A 14164-nucleotide genomic window follows, 5' to 3' on the forward strand; every position below is an offset into this window, starting at 1 on the left:
AAAACCCCTACAAAGCTCACAACTGCCAAAAATTAGTCTCCAGAAAACTCTTCCAGGAGGTTTGGATTAAGAGATAAAATTAGAACAGTACCATTTGGTGCAGTAGGTGGTGACCAGACACCAAAGTATTTTGGCAGATATTCCCGTAGTTCCAGAAGAATGCTGTCACAACAGTCGGAGTCATACACCTGAAATAAAATAGGGAGGGTTGGAGAGATCACCATTTCAAACATTCATTTTTGCTGGTGGGGGAGTAAACAAGTAGCTGCATGGTACTTGGTAGCTGCCTGGGACTAAACTCTGACAATTTCCAATTGTCCCACAATTATACTTTCTTACAGTCTTTGTTTTCATAAGTCTAAGATATTTACCTTACGTTTAAAAAACATGCAAGGTGAAGATAACAATTATCATAGTTCAACATGAATGAATGGCACCCTTTCTCTCAAATTTTAAAGTGGCAATGATACATCAACCCTAAGGACAATTTATGGCTTTACTGGAATAAAAATCTAAACTGTAATTGTTAACTCCAAAGCCTAGCTATTGAAAAAGGTGTTCTCACATTTGCATTCAAGATTGTATAGGATTACTGCATCATATTATATTCCAAATCTTTTTAATTTATATCAGGTAAAGTACAGAAGCTTAGACTAGATAGCATTTTCCCATCTTCTCCAAGACAATTCATGCTGTAGCTACATCACCCAGACTGTGCACAATTCAAACACATTTCATTTGCTTCAACACTTTCAACATTTTTGTTTAACTTCTGTAGGAAATAAGAGTAAAAATCTGGAAACAGCAAATTGCTTATATTCTTGAAGGAACAACTCTTTGCAGTTAAAAGAAAACTTTGGATACTATCTGCTATGGAATTGCATGACTGTTACCAATTTGCAGCATTGAACAGGGTTTCAAAACCATTCCCTTGCCCAGATTTCCCCCATCCTACCCAGTGATGTAGTTCCAGACACAGGGGATTGCCTATACCACACTTCCACACACTCTGTAGACTGAAAGATCTATATCCACACCAGTACAGGTTACAATGATTGTTACTGCATTTAGGAGCCACCTCATCCCACTCCCCATAGAGATGTCCCAGTGCTGCCATCAAGAGAGGTGTCCTTCCCCTCAGCCCTACCATGGCCACACAGGATGCTGTACAGTGACTGGGGCATGCTCAGGGTTTTGCTGCCACTGCAGTGCAGCCAGAGCCCACTGCAAAGCTGGCAGCAAGGTAAAGAAAAATGTCAGGTGTTAACAGCTCTGCAGACTTGGCTCAGCTTATTTTGTCAGGCCACATTTAACTGCAGTGGGGCATACCTGGCAATAGCAGTGACAAAGGAGAGGTATCGCAAAACACATGCCAATAGTATTAATATAGCTAGGGAGGAAAAAAATGGACCTGAAGTCCAGATGCTGTTTTAGAGCATCAAGGCAAGCCTTGGCTATCCTCACCAGTGCTAGTAACTTGAGACAGCACCTCATGCAGCAGCAGTGTTGAAATTAGTTAATGTGAGTTTGTCCTAAATTTAGGCTTCGATGCAAAAACCTCAAACTAGATAAACTCAAATCACCAGTGTGCTTCTAACAGAGGGACCTCTCCACAGCTAATGCAGGGCTCTCCTGGGCTTGCACCAGCCACAGTTTTGCCACCCTCACTGTTAGTGGGAAGTGACCAAGACCATGATAAACCCTTGCTGACTGTATGCTAAGGTACTCAATTTGACCCATTCCTTTAACCAACTCAAGGTATAGGCCCCATTTAAAAGATCCTATGGGAAGGGGCCAAATCCTGAAAGCTCAAACCACACAAGTATGTGAAGCAAAACTCTTTAGCATTGCAAAACTCTAGGGTATGCCCAACAGCACACCCTCTGCCACTACTGTTTCTACCTTAAGTATAGAGAAATTGCTGGGTGTGTATCTTTCAGTGTCACATCACAGGGCACTGATCTCTCTTCATGTCATGGTTTAACAAGCTGGCATGACCACTGAGGATGACACATAATTGTATGTCAAAGTCCGGTTTCCCTCTGCGTTAGCACAAGCTGGTATGCTGGTACATTGTGCTCATAAGATGAAAAATGCTGCTTGGCTCTGTGATCAGAGTATTTATGCAACATTTCTTCACTAAGCCTCAAGGGCTGCCAGCAGAGGACAGTGTCTTCTCCAGAAGACTGCAATGTAGCTTGATTTTACTCATTTAAGGAAGAAAAGAAGAAGCTAAGGGTAGAAAAGAGAGGAAGATTAGCACCAGACAGATGCTGAGGCACAGAACTGAACACTGCTCTCTTTGATAACAGTTCAGCATTCCCCTCTGTACAGACAGCAGTTTCTGGGACAGTACTCCAAGCACTGGTGCTAGTACTTCATGCTGTACACAAGCAGTACAAAGCCAATTTTTGTTTACTGTGGTAGTTTATGATCATAGCACCTTACATCCAAGGCAGGGCACTTCACCGTTCCCAGTACTAATGCTCTTTTCCTAGATGAGTTGGAGAGGATCTGAGAGGCAGAAATCATCATACCTTTACATGGGAGCAAGTGCATATATTTAGGTCAAGAAGAGAGCAATGGAAACCAAAAGTACAACAGACAACAAGGAGAAACATTGAATGCAACCAAAAAAATAGGCAAACATAGTAATTTGTTTACTTAATTTATTAGCAAAAGATTCTGAGCAAGTGAAATGTCAGGAGACCACTTCAGTTTTTTGAGACAGTACCCTTGACTTACTTTTTATCACCAACATTAGGCAATTAACCTTTGCAACTTAGCAAGCAATTATAAGTATGCTCCTGTGTATTTCATATAGCAGGATACAACAAAGATACTCAGATAATTTATAATGGGGTGTGATATCCCAAAATTGAGACCAAATAGGAAAATACAGCTCCAGAAGTAGTATCTTCCAAGTAGTCTATTCCTCAATACCCTGATATAAAACATTTTAAATGGAGACAGAACTCCCAATAATGCATTTTTCAGTATCACTACTTTGATGTAACAGAAATAACTGCATTATTTCTGTCTCTCAGAAGTTATCTTGCTCCAAGAACCAGTAAGAAACTCCCCTCATAAGTCTGACGTAACATATACAAGGCACTTATTTGACCTTAATATAGATCTCAGTCTTAGCCTGTAATGTATCTGCATGTCAAACAAGAATAAGCACTCAATTAATAAAGATCAGAGAAGTCACTTGGTGTGGGCAAAGCAACAAAACCAGACATTTCAGAAATGATGCTCATTCCTGCACAGGACAGAACCACTTCTGCTCATTAGAATGGTGCCTCATAAGCAGTACACATCACAGGCACTTCTTCTCATTTCATACAACCTGGTAGCAAGCCACAGAATACCAAATATGAATGTAAACATGACAAAACCATCCCCAAAACTACACAGGGACTATACCATGCACCTCATGACCCAAAAGGTATTGCTACTAATACTGCTGGAAGATTCATGAAAAATGCAGGTTATCACTTACCTCAGGAAAACCTCAGTAAACAAACCATTCGATTTTTTACTTACATCAGCAATATTCTAATTTTACCTCAAGAAACAGTGTTTTGGGTTTCTTTTAATGTAATAGTGGAGGTCCATCTCTCCAGCAAACACTGACAAATACAAGCAATTTCTGCATTAGCATATATAACATCTTTATCCAATAAATCAAGAAATGCAAGACAATTCTATGTCAGCTCAGCCTGGAGAGTTATCTCTTCTACATATCACAGGCTACATTCTTCAAATAGCACAAACTGGAGACCTAAAACATATCCAGAAAAGCAAGTAAATAGGATGCTGACATTTGGAGGGCTCACAACATGACCACTACAAATTACAGCCACTAACTCATATGCGGAATATGCCCCAGGTATGTTCTATGGTGTGGCGAGGTGCCTCCGGGAAGATAAAGAGTTACATTGTCCCACCCCAAACCCCTTGTGAAGGGTGGCCCAGGAGTTCAGATTGGGTTTGAGTCCCTGGGGGTTTCTCCCTTGCTGTGTTTCTAGTGGTCCCTGACCCTGAACTCCACCCTCAAAGGTGGAGACCCTCAAGAGTTCTGTCCCTCAAAAACCCCTGCCCTGCCTTTGTTAGGGGCTCTCCGTTCTGGATCTGAGTTGTTCCCATGCTGAATAAATGGTTCCATGAACCAGGAGCCCGTCTCGTTGGTGTTCCATGCTGGTCCCCAGAACCCTGCAGCTTCTCTGGACATGATCCTGAGGTTGCGAACTGCAACACTATGGCAGCTCAGATAGTCTAATAGACACCACGAGTCGTAATTTCTAGTCATGCAGACTTTTTAATTCCAAGGCAAATTTAGCATCCTTAAGTTTTTAATCCAAAGTGCACCCTCGGGTTTCTTGTAACAGATTCATCTGCTTTTAATGCAAACAGGGGATGCTTAAGACAATGGGAATGTTCTTTTCATTATTTAAAACACAACATGAGAGTTTTTTCCTAAAGACTAGCTAATGACCTAAATGATAGGGGGAAGGTAAAACAGGTGTTTAAATTTCAATCGGAAACTAGTTCTGGCAGTACAGACCTGTCTTCAAATGTCCTGATAAAAAAATACCACTTTGACAGAAAAGTAATCTATAGAGAACCTTCTAAAGTACCTTCAAGAATTAGTTTAAAAGAACATGTACTTTAAAACTATTTGAATAGGAAACTTTAAATGTCAGAGTAAACATTATCAGTCTGAAGCATCACCTTTCTTGTTGCCAGATACCATAAACTGTCCCTAAAGGCAGCAGTGCTACAGCCTGCACATTATAAGGATACACAGCCAGCTGCCAAAATCAGGCAGAGACATTCACTGTCCACTGTGGGATTTGTGACTATTTTGAGCAGTTAATGCAGTTAAGTCATGCACTTAAATTAGCAAATGCAAGATTTACAGGTGATAGGGCAACCTTAATTCCCTCTTCCATTGAGTATGTATTATATCACAGACTTTAATTACCTGTGTACACATCGAATTTCCCTCCAGACTCTTACATCAGCCAGTTACAACAAGAAAGTGCAAGGGTCAAAATATTGAGGTTGAAACAGCAGCTGTGATTTTAGCAATTCATATCTGCTTGGTTCCACAACTCAGACAGCCCTGTTTTTTTTCTGAAGAGGTTTGAATTGTGTGTCCACAGAACTTGTTTCCACCAAAATGACTGGCATGGAGCCAGCCCTGATTCTACTCAAAATCTCATACCACAATAACTTCAGAAGTCTGTGAATGTTGTTACACTAAATGCTATTATACCAAATTGTTTACTATCTAATATGCAGCCATATTAATGAGATTGCAATAATTTTCACTGGAAATATGTACAGAAAGAAAGAATTTTTGAAACAAATGAAGACCTATTCCCACAGTCTGATCACATAAATGTATTTTCAAGTAAAGATGGCACACAATTTTGACAAAGTCAAAAGTCTTTCAGGTGTCAGGAAAAAATATCCCCACATTTATAGTAAGGGGTTGGCCATCTTACCTACCAAAAATGAAGGCTGTGAAAATAAGCCTCAAAAATCTCACAAAGAGGCACTTATTTGGTCACGTGTATCAACAAGTCGAAGTCTAAAAATGCCAAAAAAATAGAAGGTCTTGTTTCATCCACTTTCATGTTTTACATAGTCCAGCTTAGGCTTGACCCTAACAAGATTTGAAGCCCCAGGCAAGGAAACATTTTTAAAAGAGACAAAGCATGATGATGAGTTCCTTCTTTGTTGGAAAAACAAAAGGAGTCACCCCTCCAGCATGCCTTGCACCCCATGCGAATTTTATGTATCCCATGCAAATTCTATGTACCCCACTGGTCCTTCCCCTTTGCTCCACCCCTGAATCCTAAGTTGACTAGTCCTGATGCTCCTATATTAATCCCTCTGACTATCCAGAGTCTTTGGACCCTAACCCCTTCACAGTCGCCAGAGCTCCCCTTGTCCCTGGGCCAAGAATAAAAGCTTCTTGTGGAACACCACACAAGGCTCCCATCCCTCCTTCTGTGTCACCCAGATATCACCTGAAGAGCTGAAATCACTCAACAGCCCTTTTCAGGGCTCAGAGCTGAGATTACTCTCAGCAGGGCAAGGAGTGCCTTTGCACCCAAGAGTGTCCTTCCAAGGACACTTCTCTAGGAAAGCAGCAGCATCCAGATCACCATCCAGGCTTTGACAGCTGGCACCTGAACACGGACCTCTGTCAGGAGGTTCCCTGAGAAGCATCTCCTGCAGCGTTCAGCTGCAGGACACAAGCTGCTTTCGGTTTAGCCAGCTCCCCGTGGAGAACCCTCCCCATTCTCAGGAAGGCTGTCTGAGGGGTGACCAGGACACTCGCTGAGGCCATCTGGGGAAGACTTGAGAAGAGATCCCCCCAAGGACCGGTTGACAAGCTGAACACCCACCTAACGCCTTTCTTTTGACCCAGCAAGCTTCATGCTGCCTGAAAAAAAGATTGGAATTGTTATATTGGGGTCTTTTATTTTCCTTTTGCTGTTGGGTGCAGGAGCGAAGAACTGAGGATGAGCAACAAACTGAGCCATCTCCTAAGCTCAGCCCTCCTCAGAGGGACTTTTACTACCAAGTTGTGAGAATCCTTGCTGCGGGAGAATTTAAGTTTTCTAACCGGCAACTAAAGAGATTTGTTCATTGAGTTTTTAAATATTTTCCTCATGTTGCATGAGATTCTGTTCTCTCAGGGAAGTTTTGGGACAGCGTTGGGATAAAGTTATATAATGTTCAAGAGGGTGGTGATTTATCGGTGGCAAAGTTTTTTCCTTTGTTTCATACTATGGTTAAGTCAACTGAAAAACTTGGGGAAAGTTCAGGAAAGGTTTTGGGTCACCAGTTAAAAACCCCTTCCCTTTTACCCTCTCCCGGTGTTCCTAAAACCTCTTCACCACCTGAGGGGTGATCAGCAGGCAGTCGTTGCAATATTGCACAGGGTGGATGCCGATCCCTTGGTGCCTCCTGATCCCCTCTCTCCTCCTGTCGGGACAACACTGGCCTTGCCGCCCTGCACCTTCCCCTTGCCCTCCGTCTCATGCCACTCTACCCAATCCCAACTGCTGTTACTGCCCCACGAAACAGCACTGGCAGCATGGCCAGCCCCGACATTTTGTCACCCCCATGTCCAAGTTTTCCCACCTCCAACCCTCCAAATGGCCACCTCCCCACCTCTTCACCGCCTTTCTCCACGCTTCCCATCGGGTCTGGCTCCTCCCTTCCCCCCATGTCCTCAGCAGGTGTGACCGCATCAAAACCTCCCCTCATCGCTGGTAACTCCTTTTCCCCCATGGACTCCACCTCTTCTGTAAACTCCATCCCTTCTGCTGTTGGCTTCTCCCCTGCTGACCAACCCCCTTCCAGCTCTCACAACACCAGAACTGCAAGTGGCAATGGTGGCAACTGGAAGGAAGCCATCTGGTTTCCAATGCTTCACACCATCAGCCAGATTAGTTCCATTCAAAAAGGCTCCACTAAAGCACCCTCCATCCTGTTTGGAGGATGAGAGCTGTGAGTCCTCAGACTCAAACAGTCTGAGGACCACTGGGCCAAGACTCAAGGGGAGGCCACCCAGCAGAGGGACTTGGAACTGGCCAATAAGGTCTCTGCCCTCCCAGTTGTTTACAAACGGGGAAGAAGGCCAACAGCAAACAATTCCTGGGAGCCCATCCCCTACAGAGAAATTAAAGAACTAGTTAAGGCAGCAAAGGAACATGGCTGGAGATCCCACTTTTTCAAAAACTTGATCAAAACCACCTTCTCCTCACACACATTGGTCCATCATGACATCAAAAATATTATGAACTGTCTCCTTTTGCCAGCTGAAAATATGCTGTGGGAAAGGCAGTGGAAAAAACATCTAAAATCTTTACTGGACACTTATTCAAAAGATGCCAGTAGACCCAGTTTGTCTATTGAGCAGTTAACAGAAGGTAACTTTCAAAAACCAACTGATCAGGTGAATGTTATACCAGAAGCCACACTGCAGGACATAGCCAAAATATCTTTGCTCCTTACCCCTAACGATACTGTACCAACACAGCACTTTATTAATATCAAGCAAGGGGTTGATCAAACATTTATGAAATTTGTAGATGAATTAAAAATGGCCCTGGAAAACCAATTTGAAAGCCCTGAGTGTCTAAAAGAGGTTCTGAATAAAATTGCTCTCACAAATGCTAACATGCAATGCAAAACAATCCTAAGGGCTTTACCCCTTGACAAGGAATCTACCATCAAACAGATGGTGGAGGCTTGCACCAAGCATTTCTCCACCGAAAATACTGTGGCACAGGCAGTTGCCAAAGGCATTGCTGACAGAATGGCAGGAACCTTCACTGCGGTTTCCCAAAAAACAAAGGCCCATGCTTCTGCTGTGGTGAATTAGGACATTTTCTAAAAGACTGCCCAGAATGGATGGTCCCACATGACGATCATAAAAACTATCAGTGGCCCAAGTGACAACCGCCTTACCAGCAGTGCTTGGGAAACTTCCAGCAGAGCACGAGACAGCCCTGCGCTACGACAACAAATGGAAAGCTGTCTTGCCCTGCTCTGCCCACCATTCTGGAATACCAGGAGAACCCAACATCAGTTGTGGAGGTTCCTCTACCTGTGAAAAGATTGAGGTGGCAGCCCTGTGCCAACTGGTAAGTGTGTTGCCCATTGACTTTCCCAATGAAGCTATTTATAAAATCCCAAGAGGGAAACTTGTGCCACGAGATGGCCCTCAAGACACTTCAGTTATTGGGGACTCCATCAATTGGCCAGAACAAATAAACATTTTACAGGAAATTTTGACTGTGACTCCAGTGGACAAGATTTTTGTCTCTGTCTCCTGTATGAACCCACCATACCAACTTCCTCAGGGTTAACGTATCACCCAAGTGTTTTTACTGCCTCATTAATACCTGGAATGAGTCCCTCTCAATCCCACCATGATGTGGACACAGACTGTGGGCGACAATAAACCCATGTCAGAGTGTGGCCTGTTCTGTCATGGGGAAAAGATCTCCTGTCTAGGGATGTGTCTTGGTTCTAGAAGACAGGTGTCTGCTAGGGAGAGCAGGAGCCCCCCTTGGGATGAAAAAATGTAGACCCCCTCCCTCCAAATTATTATAATTTTGAAATCAAGGGGCCTTTCAGGCAGAGATCTGGGGATAGGAATAACAGTTCTTTACTAGTATAACCAGGCAAACAAACAACAATAACTACAGCATTAACAAGAAAACAGAAACAGGGACCCCGGGACAGCTTTCTCGGCTGAGACGGGAAGGGATGGAGGAGAGGCTTTGTTTTCACAAACCCCCTCGGGCAGTCCCGGTGCTCCTGCAGGGCTCTGAGGATTTGCCACGTGCCATCATGCCCAAAGCCCGGTGTCCTCCACCAAGGCTCAGGAGGCCCTGTCCTTGCAGCAAGCGCATCACTTTGAGCTCTCGCCTGCCCTTCCAGATGGCAGTCCTAGGTAAAACCTCATGGTTTCATAGTCTTATTTTCCAGTGGGACACCCAGATGAAAGATCCCCTTATCATTTTAGAATGGATGTTTTCCCACAATCAACCTACAAAGACAGTCACTACCCCTCAAGAAAGAATAGCCAACTTAATTAAAAGGGCTAGGGCTTGCCTCCACTCTTGTGGGGTGTGAGTTCACACACATCCTCCTACCACTGACTATCAGGGATCTGGAGCATTTGCTTCAGACCACTGAGAGCCTCCAGCTCACTCTCAATAGCTACCCAGGCCAAAATTTGATCCATTTGCCAAGTCATAAATTGTTTAGTTCAGCTTTCAATCTGGTCCCCAAATTAATGCAAAGTAGGAAACCTTTCAACCTCTCAATTTTTACTGACAGCTTGGGTGCGGAGGCCAAAGAACCGGCCAACAGGGAGCTTGCTGCACTCCCTTGGATAATTCATCCATAATCCACAGACCCTGTTGTTATGGAGAGCAAAATTTGTCCCCCAGAGACCTTTGCAACCCTATGTTAATCCCTGGTTCACCATTGGTTCTTCCCCTTACTCTCTGCCCCTGTGCCTGCATCCCATTGGTTACTGGTTTCTCCCCACCCCTCGCCTTCCCTATATCTACTCGTTTTTCCCCAGTTCAGAGAGTTTCTTTGCTCGCACCCTTCACAGAGGGCCCTGCTCTAATAAAGGCTGATTTCCCTGTGGAATCGCTAGCCAGAGCTCCAGTCCTTTCTTTCCTGCGCTGCCTGGGAGAAGCTGCTGCCGAGCCAGACACCGCTTGCCAGGCCAGGAGAGGGACATGCCTGTGCCTCTGAGAGCCAGAGTCACATCACGTCCTTCTCAGGATGCTTCCTCAGGAAGGTCGCGGCACTCCTGCCATCCTGGCCACCGCAGCACTTGGGGGCATCCCACAATTCAATAATGACTTGGAGGGATCCTAGGAGACAGAAGTGGGAGTCTGACGTCTATGTGGTGGAAGGATGCCCACAAATTGCTGAGTTAGCAGCCATCATCAGGGATTTTGATAAATTCCACGAATCTTTCAGTTTGGTGACAGATATGGCCTATGTTGCCACAGTAGCTAAGAGAGTGGAACAGTCTTTCTAAAAGAGGTCTCCAATCCAAATTTATACCGCTTGCTTTCTAAACTAATCTACCTTAACTCCTACAGAAAGCAATCATTTCATATTATGCATGCCAGGTCACACACTGACCTCCCAGGTGCCATCACAGAGGGGAACAGGAGTGCAGACACCCTAGCCATGTTTTCTGAGACTACCAACCTACCACAGTTTTACCCATGAATTTTACCACTACAGTGTACCAGCATTAATAAGAATGTTCCAATTGTCCAAAGAGCGAGCACAGTCAATTGTCACAACTTGCCCCAACTGTCATAATTATCAGACACCGTCTCTAGATTCCGGGGTCAACCCCTGGGCATTAAACAGCTGCCAACTTTGGCAGACTGATGTGATGCACTTCCCATCTTTTGGGAGGCTGAAATATATCCAGAATGTGTCTGTTGACATATTCTCGGGTGCAGTGTTTGATTCAGCCCATGCAGAGGAAAATGCCAATCATATCCACCTCCTTGCATTTGCCACCCCGAGAGTCCCCAAACAAATAAAAACAGACAATGGCCCTGCTAACACCTCCCACAAACAAAAAGACTTCTTCAACCAGTGGAGAGTGAAGCACACCACAGGTATACCCTTTGATCCCATGGGACAATCAATTGTAGAAAGACCCCATGGTATTATCAAGTGGGTCCTCTGTCATGGAATCACTTTATGATGCTTGTATCCCCAGTCACCTTGTTTATGTTATGTATTAAGTTCTGCACCTTTAAGACTGTCTCTGAGAGTGAAGGGGGGAAGAAGAAGTGCACAGTTTGTGCTGAGAAAGATACTCACTCCCCCAGATTCTCCTCCTGGACTGTTGTCCAGGACAGACAGCGGGACAGAGCTCTCCTTGGCTGTTAGTTGTTTAGCTTGCTGAGGCAGGGAAGATCCCTGGACTGTTTTTCCCTTGGATCTGTTCAAACCTGCTCTGGACTGAAAAACACCCAGACAAGCCCCGGGAGCTCACACCTGTGGTGCATCAAGGCCTGGGCCTCAGCACTTTCCAGTGCCAGAGGGGCTGGTAAGAACCTGAGTGAGCCAAGCAACACCCCATGACAAGGCCTTTTCTGGATTGACCATCTCTTTGAACAGCAAGAGGTTTCATTGTTTAATATTACTCAATTTCTGTTAAATAAACAGGTTTTTTCCACTTCTCTCTAAGGAAATCTTTCCCCAAGCCAGTTGGGAGAGGGGCCACTTGAATTTGCTTTCTAGAGGGGCCCCATTCGGAGGTTTTCTTCCAAATTTGCCTTAAACCACAATATCCTCGATCAGCAGCAGGGAGGGACAGAGGTCATGTCTCCACTGAGAGACTCTGTAAGGCTCTCTTTGTTATTAACTTTCTAAATTGCTCTTTTTCAGAGCCAAGCCTGCCCATATTCCAGCACTTCTCTAATTCGGCCTAAGCTAAGCTCAATGAGAAGCTGCCAGTGCTGATCAAGATCCCAAAACCCGACAAATACCTGGTCCTTTCCAATTGATTACCTGGGGAAGGGGGTGTAGTGGTTTAGGTTCGCTGATTTCAGTTTCCCAGCTGGTGTACCAAATAATGTGGTGGGTTTAGGACTGGGTAAAATCACCCGTGCACTTACTCATTTCTTGCTGTGAGATATGGACTAGGAGAAGGGCAAAACAGGCTCAAAACTTAAAAGGTATGAAGAAAACTTCATTAACAGAACTAAAAGAGTAAGAAGCATCAGAATAAAACCTTCAGAACACTTTTCCTCCCCCTGCCTGACTTATTTTCTTTCCCAACTGACAACATAGAGACAAAACCTGGGATTTTAAATCAGTTACCAACTCTACAACAGTCTTTCATCAGTTCTTGTAGGGAGAGGGGCTTTCTCTCACCATGCCATGGAGACTTCTCCACAAGAAACAGTTCCCTCAGGGCTTTTCATTTCCATGTATAGCAGCTGCCCAGAAAAAGATCTGCAATCGTGAAGTTCCTCCCATTTTCACAGCCTTTGCACAGCTGAATTTATGGCCCATGCCAAATTATGGGTTATTATTTTAAGTATGAGCTGTTCAAAGGCAAAGGTTCTCTTCATTTATCTGCAATCATCTTTATCTCTGAAAACAGAGGTCCTTCTTCTCTCCCTGAGGGCAAAGAGCCTTCATCACTCTATCTTTTTGTTCAAGCTTCTCATGGGATCACAGTCTCTCTAGCATCTATTTTGCTTCATCATGGATACCTCTGCTCACATCTACAGATTGAACACTCCATCCCCCCATATTTTCTCATGAATTAAAGGGGATATTTTAGTGTATCACAGTCCATCTCCATGGCCTTAACAAAAGAACTTTCAGCCTCAATACCAGGGCATCTCCCCATTCTCCTTCCATCTGAGACCTGACTCCTTCTTCACTGACCTTGGTGTCTTCATGTCGTCTTTCTATGTGTTGCCACTTTGTCCTTTTCTCAAGAGATGATCAAGGTCTGCAGGTCTTATCTGTGCAGTGAAAGGGTTAATACCTCATCCAGGCCTGCAGATGGTCATGTGTCACCCTGAGAACTAAAACCTTCTGATAATGTTTTCACAGTTTTAGTTACTTTCCCATGAAAATTCTATAAACATAAGTTGTTTATCACTTTCCTTCTAAGAAACTCCTTTTGATGGATGTTTCACATGCCCAGTGTGATTGGGAAGGTGGTAACTTAATTACCTGGTCACTGTCGAGAACCTATAAGTACTGGAGTCAGAGAATAAAGGTTAGTTCTTTCCTGTACTAATGATGAAAGGTGTTTGTGTGAATCATTTCATGTTCTTTAGAGACAGGCATAGGCAAGTGGCCAAGCAGTCACAGTGATGGACTGCAGGCCACGCTGTGCCCCACCCTCTGCCCAGCAGCCGCTGAGGGCAGGGAGTCCTGGCCCAGCCCAGAGCCACTCCTGGGGCCCGGTGGTCCCTGGCTTGGCGCAGGCCAGCAGCAGCGGGCAGGGCTTGGTGCTAGCAAGATGTTCACAGTTGTGAACTGGCCCGGCTTCAGCCAGGGCCCCATGGCCTCCCATCCCCTGCCCAGCCAAAACAGGCAAGCCCGGGAAATTCTCTCTCTTGCTCCCAGGATCAAAAAGTAACTGAGCTCCCCAGTGGAGCCAGCTCTGCTCCACTGCAAGTCTGCATGACCTGTGGGGATGGGCCAGGCCTCAGTGGTGGCTGGGCCATTGCTGCTATGCCCCCCGTTACTTCCCACAAACCTGTTCACCCCTGATATGTTCCCAAAGCCCATTTACCTGTATACCTACCTCCACACTCCGGTTCCTCCATCTCTTCTGTCTTAACCTTAACCCAACCTCCCTACACCCTATGCCCACCACCTTTCCACAATTTCTTTTAATAAATAAAGGGAGTGGAAGGGGAGGAGGGTGGAGAAGTGAAAAGAAGAAGAAGAACCCCTCCTCCCTCCCTAATGACTTAACAAATTTTGTTTAATTCCCCAACAGAAGCACCTCCCTCAGAAATGCCTACTCCCAGTGTGAACATGATCTACTTCTTCGGACATTTGGGGCTCAACAAATGGGTCACTTTTCTCTTAAACAACATTCTCT

The 14164-nt window shown here is 44.8% G+C and overlaps 1 protein-coding gene across 3 annotated transcripts in view; it reads right to left on the bottom strand.

The window, feature by feature from the left end:
* IPMK (inositol polyphosphate multikinase) overlaps positions 1–14164 on the bottom strand; it is a 57166-nt gene that overhangs the window by 24900 nt on the left and 18102 nt on the right. For 2 of the 3 annotated variants that reach the window (XM_086900929.1, XM_086900927.1), the window contains one exon: positions 92–188. The exons of the other annotated variant lie outside the window; for it this stretch is intronic. In XM_086900929.1, coding sequence (XP_086757055.1) covers positions 92–188 — 97 coding nt within the window. The remainder of the gene's footprint in view (positions 1–91; positions 189–14164) is intronic. 3 annotated transcript variants of the gene reach the window in all.

Source organism: Cyanistes caeruleus, chromosome 8, assembly GCF_971803275.1.
Source record: "Cyanistes caeruleus chromosome 8, bCyaCae1.hap1.1, whole genome shotgun sequence".
Lineage (NCBI taxonomy): Eukaryota > Metazoa > Chordata > Aves > Passeriformes > Paridae > Cyanistes > Cyanistes caeruleus.